General features: G+C 42.7%; 1 protein-coding gene across 5 annotated transcripts in view; it reads left to right on the top strand.

Annotated features, from left to right (window-relative positions):
• nhsl2 (NHS-like 2) overlaps nucleotides 1-25,000 on the top strand; it is a 111,039-nt gene that overhangs the window by 41,195 nt on the left and 44,844 nt on the right. The window contains exon 1 of one of the 5 annotated variants that reach the window (XM_068713225.1): nucleotides 4,243-4,617. The exons of 3 other annotated variants lie outside the window; for them this stretch is intronic. In XM_068713225.1, the coding sequence (XP_068569326.1) occupies nucleotides 4,593-4,617 (25 nt within the window). In that variant the 5' untranslated portion in view covers nucleotides 4,243-4,592. Of the gene's footprint in view, nucleotides 1-4,242; nucleotides 4,618-21,167; nucleotides 21,332-25,000 lie in introns of those variants that run through there. One more of the 5 variants, XM_068713224.1, reaches the window with a different exon arrangement.

The raw sequence follows: 25,000 nt of genomic DNA, 5'->3' as shown, positions 1-25,000 counted from the left end.
TCTGCTCCTCTCAGTCCTGGTTCAGTCCTGGTTCCCTCCAGTGGGTCCAACGCTATGTTCTGGGTCTCCAGCAGCGTGGTGTCGGTGTTGGCTGCTGGAGGAGGAGGAGGAGAAGGAGGAGGAGGAGGAGACACTGCTGCTGCTGCCGGGAGCTGAGCTCTCCTCCTCCCTCCGGAGCTCCAGACTGCAGGTCCAAGGCTGCAGGTGAAGCCGGATCTGGGTCTGTCCACGGTGGACCAGGTCTCCGCTGGAGGATCTGAGTCTGTCCACGGTGGACCGGACCGGTCTCTGCCGGAGGATCTGGGTCCGTCCACAGTGGACCGGTCTCTGCTGGAGGATCTGAGTCTGTCCACGGTGGACCAGGTCTCTGCTGGAGGATCTGGGTCTGTCCACGGTGGACCGGTCTCTGCTGGAGGATCTTACACTCAGCGGTGTTCTGGACTAAAGCCCCGGGTTTGCTGAACCCTCCCGTCCGCCCTGTGGGGACGAGCTCACCGCTATGATACATCAGTTGCTTTACAGTGCAGATTTTGTGCTATAGTGCAGATTGTTATTAGCTTATCCTCCTCTTCTGGCTCATCAAAATTAATGGCGTGTTGCAACGAAAGAGGACGGAGACAATCAAGAGCAGATGCTGCTTTTAGACGGAGCGGAAGCATCGCTTTTTAACGTGGGAAGTCAAAGCACACAATATGTTTTTTTTTATATGGTTTTGCTATTGAAAAATGTTGAATGATTTGAGGGAAAAGTCGGAAAAGTCCCGACACGTCAGAGATATATATCGGCGATTAAGGGAGAGCGAACGGGAAACATGGAAGCCAGGATATGCGAAAGGAAGAAGAGGAACAAAATCATTTCTTTGTTCGTGTGGGTTGCACCTGTGGGCCAATCGCACGTTGCATTGAATTGAAGAACGCTTGCAGTGATTGGCTGAAAAAGAGTCAGAAAAAGGGTCGATTATTGGTCTCCTTTGACTGGAAGAGTTGTGATACCACTTATTTCTGGGTTATTTCCTTCAATACCTTTTAAAGGTATCAAGAAAAGACACCCAGTCCGAGTCCTGTTGCTGAATCCCCGTTTTTGCAATGAGGCTCGTTTGCATAGAAAGGGTTTCATTTTGCACCAGATGCATTCATGTTATTTCATTTAAACTGGCGCAGGCAGCACAGGGACATTTCACCCTGCAGAATTTGTGCAGGTTTTGTCTTTTTCTGTGCAGGTTTTGCCATCCGTTTGAGTGTCTTGTCCTGGGACAAAGGACAGTCAGGGAATCGATCCGTTAGCCGAATGTGTAATCCATTACTCTGATCGATTTGCTCCTGTGCCTGCAGTAGAGAACGCAGTCTGCGTTTCTCTGTTGTCTCCAAAAATGCATGAGAGCAGGAACCTCAAAACAACCGCTTACGTTTACTGAACCGCTGCGCCGTGAAGCCGGGAGTCGCCGAGTTCAGCCGCGGTCCCTAACTGTCGGGAGTTTAGTGCCTTGCTGAGAGGCACCTCAGCTGTTGTGTTTAAAAGGTGCAGAAGGCATTCATCATTTTTTTTTTACGCCCTCTCTGGGGTGGAGATCTGCGGAGTCAGCGGCCTCACGGTCCCGGACGGCCTCGGCTTCCAGATATTATATTATATTAATAACAGCTGTCATCCTCTGTGTTGTCTTAATTGTTCCTTTGTCCACAGCGGAGCAGAGACACTCATAGCAGAGACACTCAGACCAGAGACACTCATAGCAGAGACACTCAGACCAGAGACACTCATAACAGAGACACTCAGACCAGAGACACTCAGACCAGAGACACTCATAGCAGAGACACTCAGACCAGAGACACTCATAGCAGAGACACTCAGACCAGAGACACTCATAACAGAGACACTCATACCAGAGACACTCATACCAGAGACACTCAGACCAGAGACACTCATACCAGAGACACTCAGACCAGAGACACTCATAGCAGAGACACTTAGACCAGAGACACTCAGACCAGAGACACTCATACCAGAGACACTCATAACAGAGACACTCATAACAGAGACACTCATAACAGAGACACTCATACCAGAGACACTCATAACAGAGACACTCAGACCAGAGACACTCATAACAGAGACACTCAGACCAGAGACACTCATAACAGAGACACTCATACCAGAGACACTCATAACAGAGACACTCAGACCAGAGACACTCATAACAGAGACACTCATACCAGAGACACTCATAACAGAGACACTCAGACCAGAGACACTCATAGCAGAGACACTCAGACCAGAGACACTCATAGCAGAGACACTCAGACCAGAGACACTCATAGCAGAGACACTCAAAACGCACCAAAAATGAAGAGCAACTTTTGTTCAGATATCATACAAACCGTTGTGTTTTTTATACAGTTAATCTGGACTTTTGTGCTGCAACAACAACCGCATGTCCCCTCTGGAGATCAATTATCTTTTGTTTATCTTATCTGTAGGACCTTCTTATTGTTTTGCATCTGAAAAAAAAAAGTGTCTAAAAGCAAACATTTGTACATGAACACTTACACACAAGCACAGATGCACAACATAAAGCATATAGGGGAGTTTTTTTATTTCATTAACTTCAATTGCATTTTGGGAAATTCTCATCTCATATTTTCCTGTTTCATGTTTTCTTTCATTTATTTCTTCCCGAAAAACTATAAAAACATGTATTGTTGCGTAAACAACACGTCAGGGTCGAAATGATCTTTCATAATTAGAATAACAAATGGTTTAGATTAAAATTCCAAATTGAAAGTGAACTAACCCCAACGCGCCACACACACACACACACACACACACACACACACACACACACACACACACACACACACACACACACACGTGTGAGTGCCATTTGTCACCTGCAGTGTTTACAGGAAGTAGCTGTTGAGGAGAGGAAGGAAAGGAGTCGGGCTGCACCGACAATAGACATGATGGAGGAGAGGGAAGGCAGCAGAGCACATTTTATTGTGCGGTCGAGATATTTAAGCACATTATTTTAACACCTTTTTGAGGAGAATAATATTTGGCTCCTAACTTATAGATAAACTATAAAACAGGGATGAAGTAGTTGCTGGTGCGTCAGCTGTTTTGCGTCCAGCTTATTACTGATATGTCGGCTGGGTTAGGCGGCAACCTCCGGTTCAGCCGAGTGAAGCCGATGCTTCACGTGTTAAAGCTGCATTCTCTCTAGTGTCCACCAGGGGGCGACTCCTCTGGTTGTATAGAAGTCTAGTCTAAAATGACTCTACTTCTCTCTTGATTTATTCCCTCAGTAAACATTGTAAACATGAGTTTATGGTCTCAATCTCTAGTTTACAGTCTTCTTCAATACAGCATGATGTTCATTTAGTACATTATGCTCCATTTAGAGTCAAACAGACCAGAAAGCAGGGGATGATTTAGGGGCGGGGCTACACAGTGATTGACAGGTCTCTACCAGAGACGTATACGGCATCTCTACGTCACTCCTCCGCATTCCAAATATGGTAATTTCCTTATTGGTTGCAAAAAAAAAACATGGCGACGGCCGTAATCCAAGATGGCGACGATCCCGCTGAACTCCAGGCTTTAAAACGGCAGTTAACAAACCAATGGGTGACGCCACGATGACTACGTCCATTTATTGTATACAGTCTGTGCAATGGAAGCGGTACATATAAAAATGAGCTTCAAGTTGTCAGAGTTGTGTGAATTGTTTTTTCCAAGGATTTTGCGACAGATTAAATTAAACAATTTGACGACAGACATCCGAAAGCTTCAATCAAAAACCTCAATAGAAGCTTTGAGTGTAAAAAAGTGACAGACGGTACAGCCCTAGTTGTTTCTCAATAATATAGTTGAGTGTAAAAGTTCACTCTTGACTTTAGAAATAGCTTTTTCACTCTTCACTTTCAACCCCTTTTAGCCTCAGAAACCCAGTTTACGTTACACAAGTTATTTCTTTGCTTGGGGAATACTTCCTAAAACATCGTGGTTATTGAGGATAAACTGCTGTTAAATATAACAAGGGAAAGAAAATACAAAAAAAACCCGACAATTAGACGGACTGACGCAAACTGTGGCCAACCCTTATAAACGCCATTGCACTGACACAGAAAGTTGGCACTGGACATGAGTGCTGCAGAATTGAAAGATATGAGCGTAAGGAGTACTGGTCTGTGCATGAAGCATGCAAACCATCAGGTCTGTCATTCTCGCCTCTGATTGGATACGGTGACCAACCGACTCGTCTCTTAAAAACTTTGTAGAGTCCTTAAAGGTGAGAGCCGGAGGGGAGGGGAGGGAAGGAGTAGGGGAAGTGTTAGGAGGAGAGAGGAAGATCGTCAGCTTCCTCCCTTTCTCTCCTCTCACACCGCGGAACACACTTTCTTTCTCGCCCTCCGTTCCTTCTTCTCCCACCTCTCCTCCTCACGTCTTTGCCAGCCGACACGCTCGTAGCCCGAATGAGTCACCGGGCTTTACCTCCTCCTCTCATTCCCCTCCTCTTTCCCCTCTCCACTTTTCCCTCCCGGGTTCACGTGTGCGTGGTAGTTTCTGTGCCGGACAGAGTGTAGGAATAACAAGACATGGAGGTTTTCTGGTCCAGGACAGGTAAGAGACACGTGGTTCATTGTTCTACTGGAGGGGAAGAATAAGGGATTCATGTTGGGGTTTTGAGAAGTTGGAGACGAGAGCGGAGTGGTACTGAAATGAGGAGCGCAGCTTCTTCTACTGATAAGAAAAGTACAGGAATGTGACACTTGACATTAGCGAGGGTAACGTGACCGTCGTCAGTTAACATGCAGCGTTGTATGCTTTTCTTTGTTGTCGCTGTGACTTTGGTGTTTTCTAGTGTTTTGAGGCACTTTTATGGCCAAAGAATTCTGTTCTGGAACGTCCCACGTTGCAGGAGCATCATAGCGGTGTGTGGAGGTTTCACAGGAGCATTGCAATACCTTGTGTTTGTCATAAGGCATAGGAATTGTACATGTTAAAAAGGAAAACATGAAAAAAGCAGAAATGCTCGACAATATACAGTAAAAAAAAAGAGTGTTTTCAGTGTCTTGTTATGAAAATAAATGCTTTAAAAAAATCTTAATTAACATCTTGATAATCACTTTCTCCTTTTTGTTTCCCTTTAAGTTGCTTCATGGTTGGAAAAATCTTATTCCACACTGTGTGACAGTATTATTATAAATATTCAAACACGAGACTCCATGACTGCACTGGTGAAAGGAAACTGTCAAATGGAAACTTTAAGGATCAATTTATACATTTGGTATCTTTGGATCAGATCTCCACTAGAACTTCAAATAAAGTTATGCAAAACTGAAACCACATTTGGTTTCAGAGAAAAAAATAAACACATGGTCATGTTTAAAGTTTGGAATGCAGACCTACCATGGCCAGCTTGGTGTGTATGTGCGGCATCACAACCAGCCTTGTGTCACGCTTGCAGAAACACACAATGCTACGGGATAACATTGTGAAACGATTGGTAAACCTTTGTCAACAAAGCTACTTGATTGAGGTAAGAAAACAAGGTCATGGTTTGTGTCAAATTAATGACATGACTACGTAACGTAACAATGTAATGTAACAGCATTAAATGAAACAGTACAAAATAACAGCGTAACAGAACACTGTTAAGTGACAATGTAACAACAACATAACGCCACAATGTAACGTAAAAAAGTAACGTAACAATGTAACAGAACAATGTAACAATGTAATGTAACAGCATTAAATAACAGGGTAATGGAAGAACATCAAGTAACAACGTAACAGAACAACGTAACAGAACAACATAATGTAACAGTATGAAATAACAGCGTAACAGAACAACATTAAGTAACAACGTAACGGAACAATGTAAAATAACATCATAACACAATAACCCAAAGTAACAACAACGTAACAACATGAAGCAACAACGTAACTGAAGAACATAAAGTAACACTGTAAAGCAATAACAGAACAATAAGTAAAGTAACAATCTAAAGTAGCAATGTAAAGTAACAACGTAAAGCCATTCAACGTATCTGTGGTTTGCATAAACGTGCTTTGCCAACATTTTGTCCTGGCGACTGGCTCTTTGTCTGCAGTAGAGACCAAACTTTGCACTTTGTTCAGTTTATTTTTTGCCCTCCAACCGTCTTCACACATGTCTGTTAAAGTGCCACAAGGTCGAATGAGGTCATCTCTCTGTGTGTGTGTGTGTGTGCTGGTTGCTTTCTACATTGGTTTGAGTGTGTTGCAGAAAGTGCATTTTGACTCTGGCTGGGTCACTGTGTGGTTTTGTGCTCGGCTACAATGGATTCCAATAGAGCAATTATTATAATATACATACAGACACACACACACACACACAGACAGACACACACACACACACACACACACACACACACACACACACACACACCACCATTTTACACTCCAGCATGGAAAAATGAACCATGACACACACAGAGTCACATGCTAGCACACACACACACACACACACACACACACACACACACACACACACACACACACACACACATACACAGTATTTCACATACTTAGACATCATGCTCAGTTCCACGATAACACACTCACCCACATGCATGCTTCTCCCATTATCTCACTCTCTCTGTCTCTCTCTCTCTCTCTCTCTCTCTCTCTCTCTCTATGTCTCTCTCACTCTCTCTCTCTCTGTCTCTCTCACTCTCTCTCTCTCTCTCTCTCACTCTCTCTCTCTCTCTCTATATGTCTCTCTGTCTCTCGCCCCATCTCCCCACCGCTGCCCAGTTTAATAGGAAAATGAAAGGGGAAAGAAATCAAGTCTCATTGAGTTCTTATGCAGATGAGTTTCTAAATGCGGCGCCTCGGCCGTGGCTGCAACGCGTGATGGATAGAGTGATGGTGTGAGCCTGAGGAGTGAGAAGGAGAGGGAGAGGAGGGTGGGAATGAAGAAGAAGAAGAAGTTTCAGTCTGATAATTGATGAGTCCTTTATGAAGCAAACATTCTCTGTTTCCAGCTTCTGAAATGTGAGAATGTGCTGTTGTTTTTCTGTTTTATCTCCTTGTTAATACATAAAGGAAAGGACAGGGTTGCAGAGGAAAGAATAGAAAGAAAGACCAGAACCTTGTGCTTCTGGAGAATCCTTTTTGAAGAAAGGGGTTGTCAGGGTTCTTTGAAAAACTATGCATTCCATTGATAAAATGAAGGAATTCTTCAAGGATGGTCGAAAGCATCGGCGTTAAACGATCCTCCAAGCCGTCACCCCCAAAAACTGTGATTGTGAACCATGATGGTTGTGGGCCGAGCTGCACCACATCAGCCCTGGTCCTCTAGGAGCCTCATCAGGAACCCTGGTTCTAAATGAAACTCTTGGAATATAAAAGGGTTCTCAGTAGAACCCCATGGGTGGATTCTAGATGAAACTCTTGGAATATAAAAGGGTTCTCAGTAGAACCCCATGGGTGGGTTCTAGATGAAACTCTTCTAGTATACAAGGGTTGTCGGTAGAACGCCCTGGGTGGGTTCTATATGGAACTCTTTGACTATAAATTGGGTCTCTGAAAAGCCCCCTATGTGGGTTCTTGTTAGCACCCTTAGAAGATGGAGACGTTCTGGATAGAGCTTCCAGAGAGAGTTTTTAGTGGAAACCATGAAGGGGTTCTCTGTAGAACCTCTCATGGGGGGTTCTGGCAGGAACCTTTCTCAGATGATTGTAGGTATAAAGCTTTTTGTTGGATTCTCAGAAAAACACTTTGAAAGATTTCTAGGTGGAAAAAAATGGTTCTACCTCATCGACTAACTACAGCATTACAATGAAGAAAACAACAAGCCTATAATAGTAATAATAATAATAATAATTTAAATGTATTTATACAGCGTCAAATCAAAACAAGTGCACAAAGTAATCTAGTGATAAAAGACATTTTTTTGTTATAATAACAGTATAATATGACATTCTACACTTACGTCCTCTCTTTGTCCCTCAGACCAAAACTGATATTTGTTCAATTCTGGTGCCTGTAATGTTTACATGATGGACTGTGTGTGTCTGTGTGTGCGTGTGTGTGCGTGTGTGTGTGTGTGTGTGTGTGTGTGTGTGTGTGTGTGTGTGTGAGACGGGGAATGTATATTAAACGAGTCTGTAAATGATGATGGCTTTGACCTGCGAGTGACTGTCCCTCTGGTGTTTTGGCTCCACATCAGCTGGTGTGTGTTAGTGTGTGTGTGTGTGTGTGTGTGTGTGAGCTACAAAGTGAACCAACCACCTCTTTTTATTTCTGTCTCTTTCTGTGTTTCAATTATTTGTCGTCCCATAAATTAGCTTTTAAGAATAAGTTCAGAAAACATTATGTGATGGAGACTGGTCAGACTTGTTCCGTTACAAGCTCATCAGATCATCGCAGGGCGTCATGTTTGCGTTTATTAGAGCCGTCTGTCAGATGAACAGGAAGTAGATGGAGTGCTGTTTCCTGCCAAACTCTCCTCAGAGACAATGGCTCCTGGAAGCAATCTGAGTGAGACAGCACAGCCCTCCAGGGCCAATGTGTGTGTGTGTGTTAGGGTGGTCTGTGCAACATCAACCCGCTGAGCAGTCCAGACACACACACACACACACACACACACACACACACACACACACACACACACACACACACACACACACACACAGTGTGGGAATAATCTGAAATGAGAGGCAGAATGAAAAGCACATTCTTTGTGAGCGGTGCTGTGGATGTGAGTCACAGTGGGAGCTGGTGTCGGTCGCTGTGGGTACCGGTGGGGTTTTATAGTTCGCTGTCAGACGAGGTTAACTCTATCAAAGCGGTCTGCGACTACAGGAAGTGGCGCCAAAACAAAAATGTGAGAGCCTGGCAGCTGGCGATAAGGTGCCTGTGGGGATTGTAGTCCGTTCTGACAGACGAGGCCAACTGTCAATGTGAGCCGGACAGGAAGTGCAGCTCGGGACCTGGAGGTTCCAAAAGCAACACGTTTATTCTAATTTATTCTAATCACTCTGTACATTCATTCAAGGCTGTACTTAAGTACACATTTGAGGTACTTGTACTTTACTTGAGGGCTTTTATTTGATGCTACTTAGTAGTAGTCGTAGTAGTCGTCGTTGTAGTCGTCGACGTAGTAGTAGCAGTCGTAGTCGTAGTAGTAGTCGTAGTCATAGTAGTAGTCGTAGTCGTAGTAGTTGTAGTAGTCGTAGTAGTAGTAGTAGTTGTTGTAGTAGTAGTAGTAGTAGTCGTAGTTGTAGTAGTAGTCGTAGTAGTAGTAGTTGTAGTAGTGATGCAGCTTTAAATCTCTAATATCTTGGTTTTTGTAGGCGGATCTTGATTGCTCTGTTGGCCAATGACCACTTCACGCTACACTGGTCTTTGGAGCTCCCCGATAAAAGCCACAGATCGGAGGCTTTAGCTCGGCGCTCAGGCGATGTATGCAGGCTGTTATGCTACTAAATATAAAGAACGCTAAAACACACACACGGGGGACTGGAGTGGTAGTTTTGTTGCCTAAACCTGACTAAGTATTTCACCATCTTTTCTTAAACTGAACTAAGTATCTTAGTTTTTTCCTTGTGAAGACGGAAGTTTATTTTGAAAAGACAGCATACGTGCAACGAGTGGAAATTGACACGTGTTGCTGGACTTTCGTCGGAAAACTCACTAAAAATGAGTAGCTTTTTGTAAGATATCATACAAACGTTGTATGAGGATACGTTCCTATATGTGATCTGTTCAAAGACCATCATCATCTCTTTGCTATGTCTCCTACGAGGCTTCTTGTCCCTTTCTCTTGTCATGTAAGGAGGTTTACAAGTATGAATGAATGAGCGTCCACATCTGTTTTCCAGCTGTTTGCCGTGGAAATCAAACCACTGCATGTGTGCCCTGGTGGGAAAGTCAGACTCAACACAAAAAGGCCCACAGTGTAGAAAACCCTTGTAAAAGCTAAAAATACTAAAAATACTAGTGTTTTGTGGAAATGAAACATTGCAGCAGGAGGTCTCTTCCTGCTAGAGCAGCGTGAGTTGCAATTTACGGCATCAAATATTAAATGCGTCGTGATTTGTCGTTCGGCATGAAATGTTAAAGTGACATCATGTATTCGTTTTCAAGCGAAGACGAACCAGCATGTGTGACTCGGCAGGCCGGCCGCTGCTCTAAGCGCTTCCCTGTTTAGTGGTGTGGCGTTTAAGAGACGCCGTCTCCGTGGGAAAAAAAACGGGATTCACTTTGATTTGTTGTCACTCATTTATCGTTAGCATTTTCTGTCTTTTTAAGCTCTTATTTTAAAACTCTGTGTATCTCAGTGCAGATGTTTTTCTGCTTAGATAGGAGTTCACAGCTGTTCTGATCATGTGTGTGTGTGTGTGTGTGTGTGTGTACAGAACACCTTGGACCATCTGTGTCCCAGTGTACACAGGGCATATGTATTTGCTACAGGGTCAGCGTGTGTGTGTGTGTGTGTGTGTGTGTGTGTGTCTGTGTGTTAGTGAGGTAAAGCGATAAACGTAGATTGATGGACTACAGCAGGACGAGTGCGCACTGACCTCCGTCGATTGGGTCAAAAGAGAAGACCTGGAGAGAAGACCTTGGCAGGAAGGGAGCGACTGTGTGTGTGTGTGTGTGTGTGTGTGTGTGTGTGTGTGTGTGTGTGTGTGTGTGTGTGTGTGTGGTGGGCAGGGTTGCGAACAGAAACGGGTATAGCCAATGACCTTGGTAGACCTGTGACATCACTTCCTGTGTGTTTGCCGCAGTCTTTTTCCTCTGGGGCGACAGGCGAGACTCATATACAGATGTACAAACCCCCCTTTAGTTCCTCATGTGTACACACACACACACACACACCATCACACACACACCATCACACACAAACTCCCTGACCTCAGGTAGTAGTAGCTGAGTCAGCCTCAGCGGCCCTGCCGACTGATATCTGCAGTGTGTGTGTGTGTGTGTATTATCAATCACTGTGATAAATAATCGGTGGCTGTGTGTTGTGTGCGTTTGGTGTCTGGATTTACAGCTGCAGTCGTTACGGTGACACACAGTCCGTCCTAACGGTCTGGACATGAGTTAGTGGAGTGTGTTGAAGCTACAGAGTAGTGCTGCGCAATAATGTTCTTTCAGCATCGATAATCCGATAAGCAATGGTCTCAAAAGTCGGCTCAAACAAGTCACATGCTGCAACTTTTTTGCTGCGCTGGTGTAAAAGGAAAAACTCTCACGGTTCTTATTCTCCATTCTAATCCAGTGTTTCCCATTAAGTACCTAAAGTCTACAGTATGTAGACCCGCCTGTTTCATAATGAGCTGTATATGTTTTGTTGCCTCAACCTAACTAAGTAGTTTTGTTGTCTCAACCTAACTAAGTAGTTTAGTTGCCTGAACCTAATTAAGTAGTTTAGTTGTCTGAACCTAACTAAGTAGTTTAGTTGCCTGAACCTAACTAAGTAGTTTAGTTGTCTCAACCTAACTAAGTAGTTTAGTTGTCTCAACCTAATTAAGTAGTTTAGTTGTCTCAACCTAACTAAGTAGTTTTGTTGACTCAACCGACTCAACCTAACTAAGTAGTTTAGTTGTCTGAACCTAATTAAGTAGTTTAGTTGTCTGAAACTAACTAAGTAGTTTTGTTGACTCAACCTAACTGAGTAGTTTAGTTGTCTCAACCTAACTAAGTAGTTTAGTTGTCTCAACCTAACTAAGTAGTTTTGTTGACTCAACCTAATTAAGTAGTTTAGTTGTCTCAACCTAATTGAGTAGTTTAGTTGTCTGAAACTAAGTAGTTTAGTTGTCTCAACCTAACTAAGTAGTTTAGTTGTCTCAACCTAATTGAGTAGTTTAGTTGTCTCAACCTAACTGAGTAGTTTAGTTGTCTCAACCTAATTAAGTAGTTTAGTTGTCTCAACCTAACTAAGTAGTTTTGTTGACTCAACCTAACTAAGTAGTTTAGTTGACTCAACCTAACTAAGTAGTTTAGTTGTCTCAACCTAATTAAGTAGTTTAGTTGTCTCAACCTAACTAAGTAGTTTTGTTGACTCAACCTAACTAAGTAGTTTTGTTGACTCAACCTAACTGAGTAGTTTAGTTGTCTCAACCTAATTAAGTAGTTTAGTTGTCTCAACCTAACTAAGTAGTTTTGTTGACTCAACCTAAGTAGTTTAGTTGTCTCAACCTAATTAAGTAGTTTAGTTGTCTCAACCTAACTAAGTAGTTTAGTTGTCTCAACCTAATTAAGTAGTTTAGTTGTCTCAACCTAACTAAGTAGTTTTGTTGCCTCAACCTAACTAAGTAGTTTAGTTGACTCAACCTAACTAACTCGTGTTGTGTGTAAACGTGTAACAAGCGGAAATCAACAGGTGTTTCTAGAATTTAGTCAGAAAACACAAAAAATTAGGAGTAATTTTTCGGAAGATATCATCAAACTGTTAAACCTCTTCACCCGACCCGTCTTTAAGGCATGGAGCCCGTCTCGTCGACCACGCGTTGTAGTTTGGACCTTTATGGTATATCATTCATATCTAAACAACCAATGAGTTTGTGATTAAGTTGTTTACACGAGCGCAAAAAATAGTTCATACATCCAGCCTCTTAGTTTGAATCCAGCAGTGTGGCCTGTTGGCTCAAAGTGTGAAATATCTTACTTTGTGATCGTCTCATTTATTTATGCTAATAATACCAGTACCTCAGCATGAACGTGTTGTTATGAAACGCTCCTCCTGGCACCTTCAAACACTCTTCATGCCTGCGAAGCACAACGTATCCGCGGCTGACCTCCTTTTCCCGCCTAAATGATGCAAGATTATAACATCACATATTTGAGTCGGGAAGCTTAAATAACACGGCTGCTCCTACACAGCCGCCGGTACGTCTCCAGAAAATGAATGACACCAAAGATTAGGAGGCTTTTTTTTTTTTTTACATCTTAGCTCTCTGAAAACATCTTGTACAGCTGATTGAAGCTTTTATTTTTTTTGTATTGTGACTCATTCATTGGCAGTATTGCATATTAGATCATTGTGGTTCTCCACCATATTCCTGGCATATCAGCGCCGTTAAACAATCTGGATTTGTTTACTGTAATTTAAACTATTCATGCAGGACGTGCTTATGTGTGTGAGAAATACACAACAGCTTGCTTTGCATTTTGCTCTGCATCCATTAAAGGAGTCCACTCGCGCTTTCAATGCCTTGCTCAAGGGAGTAGTTGAGTGAGAGGTTGTGCTGTGAAAAGTGTTCGTATGTGCCGGGATTCATCGTCCAGCGTCGCATCACTTCTTATGTTATTGGTCTTTTTGGAAGATTGATAGTTTCCAACTTTTCAGATTAGTTTTTTTAGGAGCATTTTAAGCATTTTGTTGCAGTGCTTCATAATTTTTGAGACCTGGAAGTCACAAAAATGTCCTAAAAATGTCCTAAAATGTCATAAAAATGTCCTAAACATCTGCTTGTGTCAGTGGTGAAAACGAGCACAAACACAACTATAGAAATGCAATGCAAGTCAATGGCTGTACCCGTACCGTCATTATTAAAGGGCAACTTCACGTTGGGATCTGATTCAGCAGAATAACTGCATGTTTCTACCATTATATCATTTAATACCAGCTTTTTGTTTAATCCTGCATATTGGTGTGTCACGTCATCCGACCCTGACCACACGGTTAACTGTTCCGTTACATTCATTTTATACTGAAAGGATTAAAACGGTGTGAAGGTTCACCTTGCCGCAAATACTGAAAAAAGGTCTTTACTGCGTCAGAGCCCAATTTAAACTATACAGTTCTGGTCGAAAGGCAGAAAAATGTGCCAGAAAAAAAGATATTTAATGGACACAAATATGTTTATTTGTTTAATTTTTAAATGTATTTAACACACATTTTACACACACGATTAAACCTCATGTAAGACATGTAAATGAGTTTGTGGAGTGACTGAAATGCTTTTCATTCATGCTTAAGTGTGTGTGTGTTTGTGTGTGTGTATGTGTTTAAGGTTAAGGTAGGTTACGTTTAGGTTAAGTTAAGGTTTAGGTTTAGGTAAGGTTTAGGTAAGGTTTAAGTTAAAGTTAGGTTAAGGTTTAGGTTAAAGTTAGGTTATGGTTTAGGTTAAGTTAAGGCTTAGGTTTAGGTTAAGTTAAGGCTTAGGTTAAGGTTTAAGTTAAAGTTAGGTAAGGTTTAGGTAAGGTTTAAGTTAAAGTTAGGTTAAGGTTTAGGTTAAAGTTAGGTTAAGGTTAAGTTAAGGCTTAGGTTTAGGTTAAGGTCTAGATTAAGGTTAGGTTAGGATTAGGATCAGGATCAGGCTGGTATTGGTTAAAGTTAGAGCTTCCAGGAAATGAATGTAAGTCAATGTAATGTCCCCAAAAGAGATGAAAATACGACGTGTGTGTGTGTGTGTGTGTGTGTGTGTGTGTGTGTTGCCAGCAGTGAGTCACGTCGACTATCTCCTCGTCCAACTCACCATCAGAATCAAAGTGACGCAAATCTCCGCGTCAGTAATAAGCATAAAATTGGATCTTTGTTCCTGTTAGCAAACATGACTGAACGCATCCAGCTCCTCAATTAGGCCCCCGACCGACACACACACACACACACACACACACACACACTAAAAAATGGCCATTTAGCATGTTGATTGTTTTGTTTGTGTTCAGTTCAGTCGAGCTTCTTCTCCAGGTGAATTAGTCCTGTGATCTCACACACACACACACACACACACACATACACACACACACACACACACACACCTCCTCATTACCTTCAAATCCATTACTCCACCCTCTCGTTTGTCTCCCATATTGTGTGTGTGTGTGTGTGTGTGTGTGTGTGTGTGTGTGTGTGTGTGTGTGTGTGTAATGAAGGAGATATGAGAGTGGACGGAGAGCTCTGGGGATGAAGTGAGTGAAGAAGAGGAAAAGGAGGCGCTCAGGGTGATTTGGTGAATAAAGGATGAAGTCAGGCGAGACAGAGAGAGAGAGAGAGACAGAGAGAGAGAGAGAGAGAGAGGAAGAGGAAGAGGAGGGAGAGTGATTCAGAGAAAGAGGGAGGAGGAGGATAAACAAGTGAGAGGAAGGAGGGTGAGGATGAATTGTGGCTCACATCACTATAAATTACTTCCAGCTTCTAATAACTGCAGACAGCCAGGACACCCTCTTAGTGATGTGTGTGTGTGTGTGTGTGTGTGTGTGTGTGTGTGTGTGTGTGTGTGCTTGCATTTGTCTTCGGATTGCTCGAGATGCCGTCTGAGTGAACAAATCTTTACATTCAACGCCCTTAAAAGCATCTAATAACGTATTTACAAGTATTGTGCTTTTTGCTTCGAGCTAATTCAATCTTAAAATCAGATTTGTGTTCACACACACACACACACACACACACACACACACACACACACACACACACACACACACACATTGTGCTGTTTCAGCAGAAAATTGATTTAGCAGCTTATTTTTTTTGTTGTAAAATAAGGAAAGATTATAGGATAAGCCATGCAAAGATAAGAAGAAGCTATTCTTTACATTCTTATTGACAACAATTAGCATTGAAATGTTACAGTCTGACTTCTGTGCGTTTGTCTCTCAGCTCCAGCTTCAGCTTCCTGCTCCCTGAAGATGTAAATCTATAAGAACAGGTCACAGATCTTTGGTCATTTCTTTTAGCAAACGTTACTCAGAAAGTAGGAAATAGTGCATTTGTTTGGGGCCTATTTTCAGCGGCGGATTCATCGACATTTACACAAAAAATGGAGCTCAACAGCAAAGAGGAAGGATACACACAAACACAGTTTTTAAAGCTTCAATGCTTCAGTCTTCAGTGCAGTTTTAACCCGGATGGATCCTTGTTTTTTTGCAGAAATGAAGCTCTAGAACTTTAGGAATAGAATAGAAGTAGTGATAGAATTCAAATAAACCGAACGCAGAGATAATTGATGCGGTTTGTGGCTCCCGTCTGTGTTTTTACGCCTGCTTCTCCTGCAGGGGGCAGCACTGAGCTGCAGAGAGGCCTCTGCATGAATAACACACACACACACACACACACACACACACACACACACACACACACACACACACACACACACACACACACACACACACACAGATCCTCGCACACACTCAAATGTGTCCTCTTACAGTGAACCTGATGTTCAGACCACCGGGCGCATTAATTAGCACGTCTCCTTAAAAACTCTCTGATATCTCCGTCTGTCACAGCTGGGACTCTCCTTAAGGAACATTGTTTTCCATATTTCACTGAGAAATATCTGCATGGTAAAAAGTAAAAGGGTCAAAAAAACTAATTTAGAGAATATCCTTGAAATTAAAGCTTATGAGGCAAACGGGGCCTTGATGATCAGTAGAGATGTTTTTTGAATTTTCATAAAAACCAGTAAATAATGCATCAAACCAGAGATAAAAATCTGTTAATACGTCATTAACATATGACCAAAACACCAGTAGATAATGCACCAAAACAGAGATAAAAATGTATCAATATTGCACCAAAATAAGACCAAAAAACTGGTTAATATTGGACCAAACTAAGTCTAAAACACAAGTAAATAATGCATCGAACCAGAGATGAAGATCAGTAAATATTGCACCAAAATAAACAAAACTACCAGTAAATATTGGTGTATTTCGAGTAGATGCATACAGTTGATATATCCAGTTACAGATCTCATGGGTAAATGAGGTATTAGTGGTGCAATTTAAATGTTTTCTTGCCAACATATCTCTAGTCTCACACTTCCTGTCTCGCCGTGTGTCGTCATCGGTCCATCACAGCAGGAAGTGAACCCTCTGGCTTCCTGTGTAACCAACACCTCCTATTCACACTCGGCTGATCGCTCAGTTAGCCACCAGGACGAGTGGCTCTGAGTCATGAAAAGTGGCGAATGATACGACTTCATAGGACTCTGTACAAGAATATGTGACTCAGACTGGGATCGGCAGCGAACGTCATGCTGTAGTGAAGAAGACTGTAAACTACAGATTGAGACCATAAACTCATGTTTACAATGTTTACTGAGGGAATAAATCAAGAGAGAAGTAGAGTCATTTTAGACTAGACTTCTATACAACCAGAGGAGTCGCCCCCTGGTGGACACTAGGGAGAATGCAGCTTTAAGACATGAAGCTTTGTCCTCACTCGCCTGTTTTTTTGCATTACTTGTAGGCCACCGTAGATCCAAGCCTGGAAAGAGAGGGGTTGCAATCTCCAACCTCACCACTAGATGCCACTAAATCCCACACACTGCTCCTTTAAACACTTATTTTTGACGCCCTAGTTTGAGAAATAACTGCACATTTAATACCAGCCTTGTTTCGTGGACCACCAAGTTTTTCGATACCCAAAAAGAGTAGATTTGTTTATTTACTTTCACACAGGTTTTTGTTTCTTTTCTACCTCTGGCGCTTTATGACATTCACAGCAAAGCGACTCGGCGGTCTGTTATATCACCTGTGTCGAACAACAAAGGTCAGTACGGATGATGTCTCTGCTCAGGACGCCTGGTTCATTTCGATAACGACGCCCAGAAGGACGGCTAATGTTCCGTTTGGGTCTCAGCGTGGCCGGTAAATCGAGTTTACTGCGCGGCACACACACACACACACACACACACACACACACTTTATTTTAGCCGGCTTTTTTTTTTTGAATAGGGCAGTGACAGCATTATTTAAGACAAACATAAACGAGTCTGCTGAGCATTGGGCTAATGTGGCTCATAAGGCTGTCATTCACACACACACACACACACACACACTCACACACACACACACACACACACACACACACACACACACACACACACACACACACACACACACACACACACACACACACACAGGTCAGTACTTGGCGCTGTAGCTCCTCGTAACAACCGCATTACCTTTCCTCACAAGCGTGTGAAAGATGCACGGATGTATTTTTACCACGCAAACACGAGTACGTGGGTGACAAAAAGGATAAAAATATGAGTTTAACGCCTGTTTGTGTGTGTGTGTGTGTGTGTGTGTGTGTGTGTGTGTGTGTGTGTGTGTGCGGTGATGACAGCTTGTCTAAATCTGCGTCCTCCCCCTGCGGACACTCCAACGCACACAGAGGGGAGCGAATTAGTAATAGGCCTCAGAGAGGAAAAATAACTTTCACGCAACACCTCGCTGATGCATTGTGGGAATGTGTGTCACCAGAGAGGAGGTGTGGAGCTCGTCTTTGTGTGGCATCTCTCCCCCTGTTGTGAGAGTGGGCGCAGTGCAAGCATCACTCCTGTGTTTTCTCCGTGTCAGCTGGAAGTCACGCTTTAATGATGGAGAAGGTCAGCGGGTGCACCGGCTTGTTTTGTCACCGGTGTCGGTAATGATTCATTAGTATCTCTAGCTGCTTCCACTGTTACTGGTGCTGTACATATTCTACGGCGCTGGAGCCCCTCAGATCTTCTACTTGAAGTTTCTGTGAGGAGCTGTTAACTGGTTGTGAACCAGTCTCAGTGTAGTCCTGATCCTCTATCAGACCTCCATCAGTACAGAGACCATCAGAGAGAAGATGGTCTGTTTCTATAGAGTTATTCTTAATGATGTCATCGGAGCCACCGGGTCGAATTCTGGTGAAACCAGATGAACTCATGCAGGTTCACCAGAAACTCCTTCAGCTCAGACTCCAACAGAGACCTGGTCCACCGTGGACAGACCCAGATCCTCCGGCAGAGACCTGGTCCACCGTGGACAGACCCGGATCCTCCAGCAGAGACCGGTCAACCGTGGACAGACCCAGATCCTCCAGCAGAGACCGGTCCACCGTGGACAGACCCGGATCCTCCAGCAGAGACCGGTCCACCGTGGACAAACCCAGATCCTCCAGCAGAGACCTGGTCCACCGTGGACAGACCCAGATCCTCCAGCAGAGACCGGTCAACCGTGGACAGCATCTCCTCCTCCTTCTCCAGGAGCAGAGCTTCATGTCTCTGCTGGAGACCCAGGACGTATCACTGGACCCGCTGGAGGGAAGGGAGGCAATGGGAGAACCAGAACCAGGACTGAGAGGGGACAGACTGTCAGAACCCTGCTGCAGTAAAATGAGAGGTTTTCTAAAGGGACTCTTGTGCTCAGAACCACTACCGCTTTAGTCCACAGGGACCAACAGAACCAACACAACATGAAAGTTCCTCTCAGTAACTTAGTAAAAGTAGCACAGTATAGAAATGCTCATTCATATTTTTTCTCCAGTAAAACAACAAAAGTATTAGTATCAAAATATACTTAAAGTACCAGGAGTGAATCCTTTAATGGCCCCGTTTCAGAAAAGAAGACGTGTTGAATTCTAATTATGACTGCATGAATGGGTTCATCACATTAATGTTGCAGCAGGTAAAGGTGGAGATAATTTTAATTACTTTACACAGCTGCTGGGCGGTTTAGTCTATAACAATACATCGTCATTTATATTTTGTATTAACAAGGTGACGATTACCGAAAGTTATGGCATTGGGGTGGAGGAGAAGCAGAAGGTAGCAGAAGGTACCTCAACATCTCAGTAAATGTGTAAATATACCAAAAGCTGTCCTCATTGCAGTATCTGTACTACGTTGCTGTACAACCTGTCTACATTGCGACGCTTCCTCGTGTTTTGGATTTGGAGCGTTTGCTCGATGAGCGTCACCTGTTCTTGCAGGTTTTAATTAAGTCTCACTTATTGTCCCCGAGTGATTCCTTATGTTATCGGTAACAGCTGCTTCAGGTTGAAGAAGGATACCTGCATCATGAATCATAATTCTCTTACTCATAAAGACCCATATTTCTTTTTTTTTTAAATCCTTCCATCCTGTCACTGTAATGCATTTCTCTCCAGAACCGTCTCTTCCATTTACTCAAAAGGACTGAGGAGATTACTTTTTTTTTTTCTTCTTCTCCTCTTCCTAAATCTGCCCAGTGATGCCCAGCGGCTTGTGTGTCTCCTTCATCCAATCCCTCCATCTTCTTTCCTTTCATGTCACCGCTGTTACATAAGGGAGGCAGAGTGAGGAGGACTGAGCGTGCACTGAGTGTGTGTGTATATGTGTGTGTGTGTGTGTGTGTGTGTGTGTGTGTGTGTGTGTATGGCTGCTGCTCAACTTTTAATCAAGAATTAATTGTTAACCTCAAAGGAAACAAATTGTCCCCCGAAGACTCCTCGGTCTCTTGTATCCGTCAAAACAAACCGGTCCATGAGCTCGCAGGTTTGAAAGTGTGTTTCCTCTCAGACGCCGTGACTGAAAGAACAACCAAAACACACAACTATAGCTACCCGATTTAAAAACATTGGCTTTTACCTTCAACACCTCAGTATGCAGTAGGATCCAACCTGTACTGGTTCACCGTTAAGTTTCCCACAATCCTCAAAACATGTTTTTCTCTTCTGTTAGAAGCCTAGTAGTTTCTACGCTTTCTTGAGGCTTGTAAATCTCATTTCAATTCCCTCTTTAGTACTTTATTAAATGTAAACTTTCACCGAACAGCCCTAGCCTGATAGTCATTTTGTTACGCCTCTATTAGTCAAATAATCAGCCAAAATAGCAACGCGTGTGCTATCATTTTAGCTGACAGAGAGGCTAGGCTAACTGGCGTTAGCAAGCTGCTCAGAGCTAAGTCAGCTAACTTTTTAGCTTCTGTCAATACTGTTCAGACCGTGAGTCAGTGTCTAGTATTATCTTAACATGTACAAACATTACATTTGTCGTGATAACTTATAAAAATAGGTGGGTTGTGACCACGTTTGCTATTATAGCGAGCTAGCTGATGTTAGCTCGCCAGCGGAGCCAATTGTCATCATTGCAATTTGTCTCGAGAGAGCAAAACAAGATCTTTTTGACTTGCTCAACACATTTTTCTGAGTGTTATGAGGCTGCCTTATTCACATGAAGCCCTCAGTCTTAAACTTTATACCAATGTCCTATTTTCTAGCATCAACACCACTCAAAAGCAGCATATATCCTCAGAAGCTGCTCCCTGATTGGCACGTCGCGGCCGCTGTACTTTGAATTTTCTCTTTTTATGAAGTGACAGGCTGTCTTCTTCTACGGTCTTCTGCCAGGTTGTCTTCCTTTCATGTCTTTAGCTTAGACATGGAGCTGTACGACTCAAAAGTCGACCGTCCATGCCACTTTACTTTTCCTGTTTTGCTTACATCCAGCTTCGTGGAGCTTTAAAAATTGGTTTCCAATGGCGTGCATTGGACTCGAGCCTGACTCCCGCGAGGCTTCCAGTCTGTGAAAAACCTCGGTGTCGATGTGCAGTGAGAACAGTGAGCGATTCTTAACGACACAGATACAGCGACGTCTCGATGGTATGACAGTACGGTAGTTAACGGTCCCTCCTTATCTCCCCTCTCTCTCTAGATTGTGTGTAATTTGTGCCACATTTTCAGAAACTCCTGAGGCTTCCGAGACTTAAGCACGTATTACCTAACTCGCACAAATGCACACTCTCACCCACACAAAATCATATATTTAACTTTTTAAAATCCCCGCATATTTAAAAACTCCATAATTGATGGAGGAGCTGTGAACGGCTGATATTTAAGCTATATATTACCTGTAACATTTTCAGTTTGCAAACGCGTGTTGGTCCAATTAAAACGACACATTTCCAGATGTTTTTAACTGTCTGAATCACATTAATTAGAGCAACTAATTGAGTAAACTCTGACATTAATTTGTTGTAAATATCCATCAAAAAAACAAACGAACAAGCACCAATAAAAGGTTGCAAATATAATTTAGTCTACTTCGATAATTCAGTGTCTTGACATTCTGTTCTGAAACATTTACTGTGGAATTGAACTATTTTTATGAACAGAAAACCTGACGTGCTTTGCTTTTGTGAAGGCTGGAACATTTTATTTTATTTCAGTTTAGGTACGGACTCCGCTCTGAGCGATCTGAAGAGTGCATCCCTTCATATTGTAGAGACAATGAGAGAAAAAGGAAGCCGGCGATTTTGAAAAGATGTTCCCAGCGAGCACTTAAACACCACCTCGCATCTCTTAGGGACAAAATATCTCTCAGTGGTTGAAGCATTTCTCGTTTCCCCCGTCTACTGGAGGTTGCAAAGGTTAGACGTGTTCTCTGGGAGCCACGATCGAGGTGCAACCTTTCGAAAAACTTGAGACAACTGTTACGAGGCTCTTAACACAATGTACGGATTTATTTTATTACACAATTTACTTAAAATGCTCAAGCGAGAGCCACGGGACATGAACAGCAGTCTCCTTGGTGAAAGTCCTGTGTTTGTTCGACCCATTTATACACCTTACCTCCTCCGTCCGCGGCTACCTCACCTGACTACCTCACCTGACTTCCCCCTTTGCTCACGTCGTAATTACTACTTCATTTTGTGCGAGTATGTATTTAGTGAATAGCAACAGCAGCTCATTAGGATTTTTGACCGTATGTTGGAAGTTATTTTTGCCCGAAAGGACAAAAATAAGTTGCCCCTAAAAAAAATACAATAAAGTAAGTGCAAAAAGTTTTTTCCTCTTGCTTAAAATACTGCAGACAGAAAACAAAAAAAAAACTGTGTATAATCTGCTGGATGAGCCTCCGCTTCAAACTCAAGTTCCCTAATGGGATATTTAGCTCGCAGCAAGGCTCACAACACAATACATACATCCAGTAAACACAGATTAGCTTCAGAGAGAAACAATGCAGAAGAAAGTGCACCCGACTTAAGTCAAAATAAATGCATTTAAGGCTCCAAAATGAAGCGGCATAGGCTCCGCGGTGAGATTATATGTCTGTTCTACACTACCTTATAAATCATGCACGATTGCCTTTGTTCTCTTCTGATGCTAACTGACGTGCAACTCTGTATCGCAAACAGCCGCTCTTACTCTGGCGGGGAGACGATTGTGTGAAAGCAGCTTAAGGGAAGATGAAGCCGGTAGCTGTGAGGGTGAAATTGTGATTCCATACAGTAACGGCTGCTTCAGAGCAAAACAAGACATGATAGTGCCGGTGGATTCGCTGCGGAATCACTGTGTACGTCTGTCTGCCGTGGAACTGAGTGTTCTTTAAATATTAAAACTCTTTTTTTCAACTTCAAATCAAGAAATACGTTCTGCACATTTCCTCCCCCCCTCCCCTTACAGAGTTTTTTGGTGTTTATCTGAGGAGCTCAAACCAAAGCAGTTTATTGAGTAGTAGTTGGTGCGTCAGGAACACTCTGACATGGACAAAGTGACATTTCTGTTCCAGGAATCTGACTCACAGGGAGGTTTTTTTCCACCGATGTTCTGCGAAGTATTTTAGAGGATCATATATTGTTGAAATATTGAGAAATTAAATTGAGGCCTTTCGGTCTTTTCGTTTTAAATGTCATTATCTAAAGAAAGTAAGGGGTGGACATTCATAGTATGCAGAGGTTGTTATTCTCTAGTTCTAGTTTTGAATGATATTTTAAGGCAGAGGTCTTCAACGGGGGGTCCGCAACCCCTAAGGCATCCACAAAAGCTTTGGTTGATTAGACAATTTATTTTTATTTTTTTACAAAACAAATGAATCTGTCCATTATTTTAATAGTTCAGTATTGCATGCAAGACAACAGCTATGTTTATGCATGGCAGTGGCACTAATAGGCCATCACTAATTTTAATTTCTACATTTGTGTTTAAAAAAAACCTGTCAATTTGAATAGCTTGTATGCATGATTATCATACAAGGTATGTGTATACATGGCACTAGGGCCAGTTTAATATAAAACACAATTTTATACAATACACTGTATATAGTAGGGGGTCCCTGCTCCATCTCTCTATCAGTTTGGGGGTCCTTGGCCTGAAAAACGTTGAAGACCCCTGTCTTAAGGTAAATGGACTTAAATAACTCAGGTTTATTTTTTAGAACCATTTTATTCGTATGGATGTTGATAGGAGTACAAAACAGAAAAGTTTGGGATTAAGTTAAATGCACATTAGTATCCTGGTTGTTTGTCTTATTTGGATACGTGACTTTTAAGTAGGATCATGCTGTTGTGTGTGTCTTGGTTCCTCAATATTTCAGCCACGTCCTGTACTGACCGGCGACTAATTAACCCCTCAATTAGATTTAGAGTCTTTATCTAATCAAAGGTAATGCAAGTCAGAATTTCCATATACCGAGTCCGATACAAAAAGGCTTTCAAGTCTCCCTAAAAGTTATGTTTCATTGTGTGTCCAACGATCAGTGCAGGAAGCAGCGTGTCCCTAATGACGTGGGATTAAAGGTAAGAGTGTTAATCTATATGCTGACGATCTTTCGCTTTACTTATCCAAGTTTTATTGTAGGAATAATCATCTTAGGAAACTAGGAAGCTATTTACACTATTAAACATTGTTAGTTATTTTGCAGAATTGTTCATTGTTACTGGACAGATTCTCGTCTCACTTTTGCAGCACTGCTTCTGTGACTTACTACCTCGTGTAGACCATCGCAAACTAATAATAGATGATGATGTCAGTGACTTTGTTCTCACGGAAAGTTTGTGGCATTTCTTTTTTAAAAGCCCTTCGACTCAGAGCTCAGATCGATCGCTTTGCGTTCGTCCGTCATGTTTTATCGGCTGCTGGATGTGTTCGAATTATTCCGTCGCCACCGATTCACAGCGACGCCTTCGTTCATGGATGGCCATTTGCGATATCGCTCCGAGTGATTTGTTGTGATTGCTTGTTTTGATAGTGACGGGTGTGGGAGGGGGGAGCTGTTTTCAGCCTCTTTACTCCCCCTTTTCTGGCTCCATCCCTCCGTTCTCCTCCCTTTTAAATGTCATCCCTCTTTCCCTCCTCCTCCCGACCTTGTTCTTCTTTCTCTCCCTAATGCCACAATCACAATTTGTCTTTTTTCCTCCCTCTCTCTCAAACCTCCCTGCCCTAATCCCTCCTTCTCCCCCTCCCTTCCTCCCTATCCCTCTCTCTCTCCTCCCATTCTTTTTCCCTCCTAATTAAGCGCTCCCTCTCTCTGCGTCTCCTCCGAATCTGTTC

The sequence above is a fragment of the Cebidichthys violaceus genome, unplaced genomic scaffold, assembly GCF_023349555.1.
Source record: "Cebidichthys violaceus isolate CVI_PGR_0920_01 unplaced genomic scaffold, fCebVio1.0.p SCAF_19, whole genome shotgun sequence".
In the NCBI taxonomy this organism is placed as follows: Eukaryota; Metazoa; Chordata; class Actinopteri; order Perciformes; family Stichaeidae; genus Cebidichthys; species Cebidichthys violaceus.
This window is presented reverse-complemented; position numbering and strand designations above follow the sequence as displayed.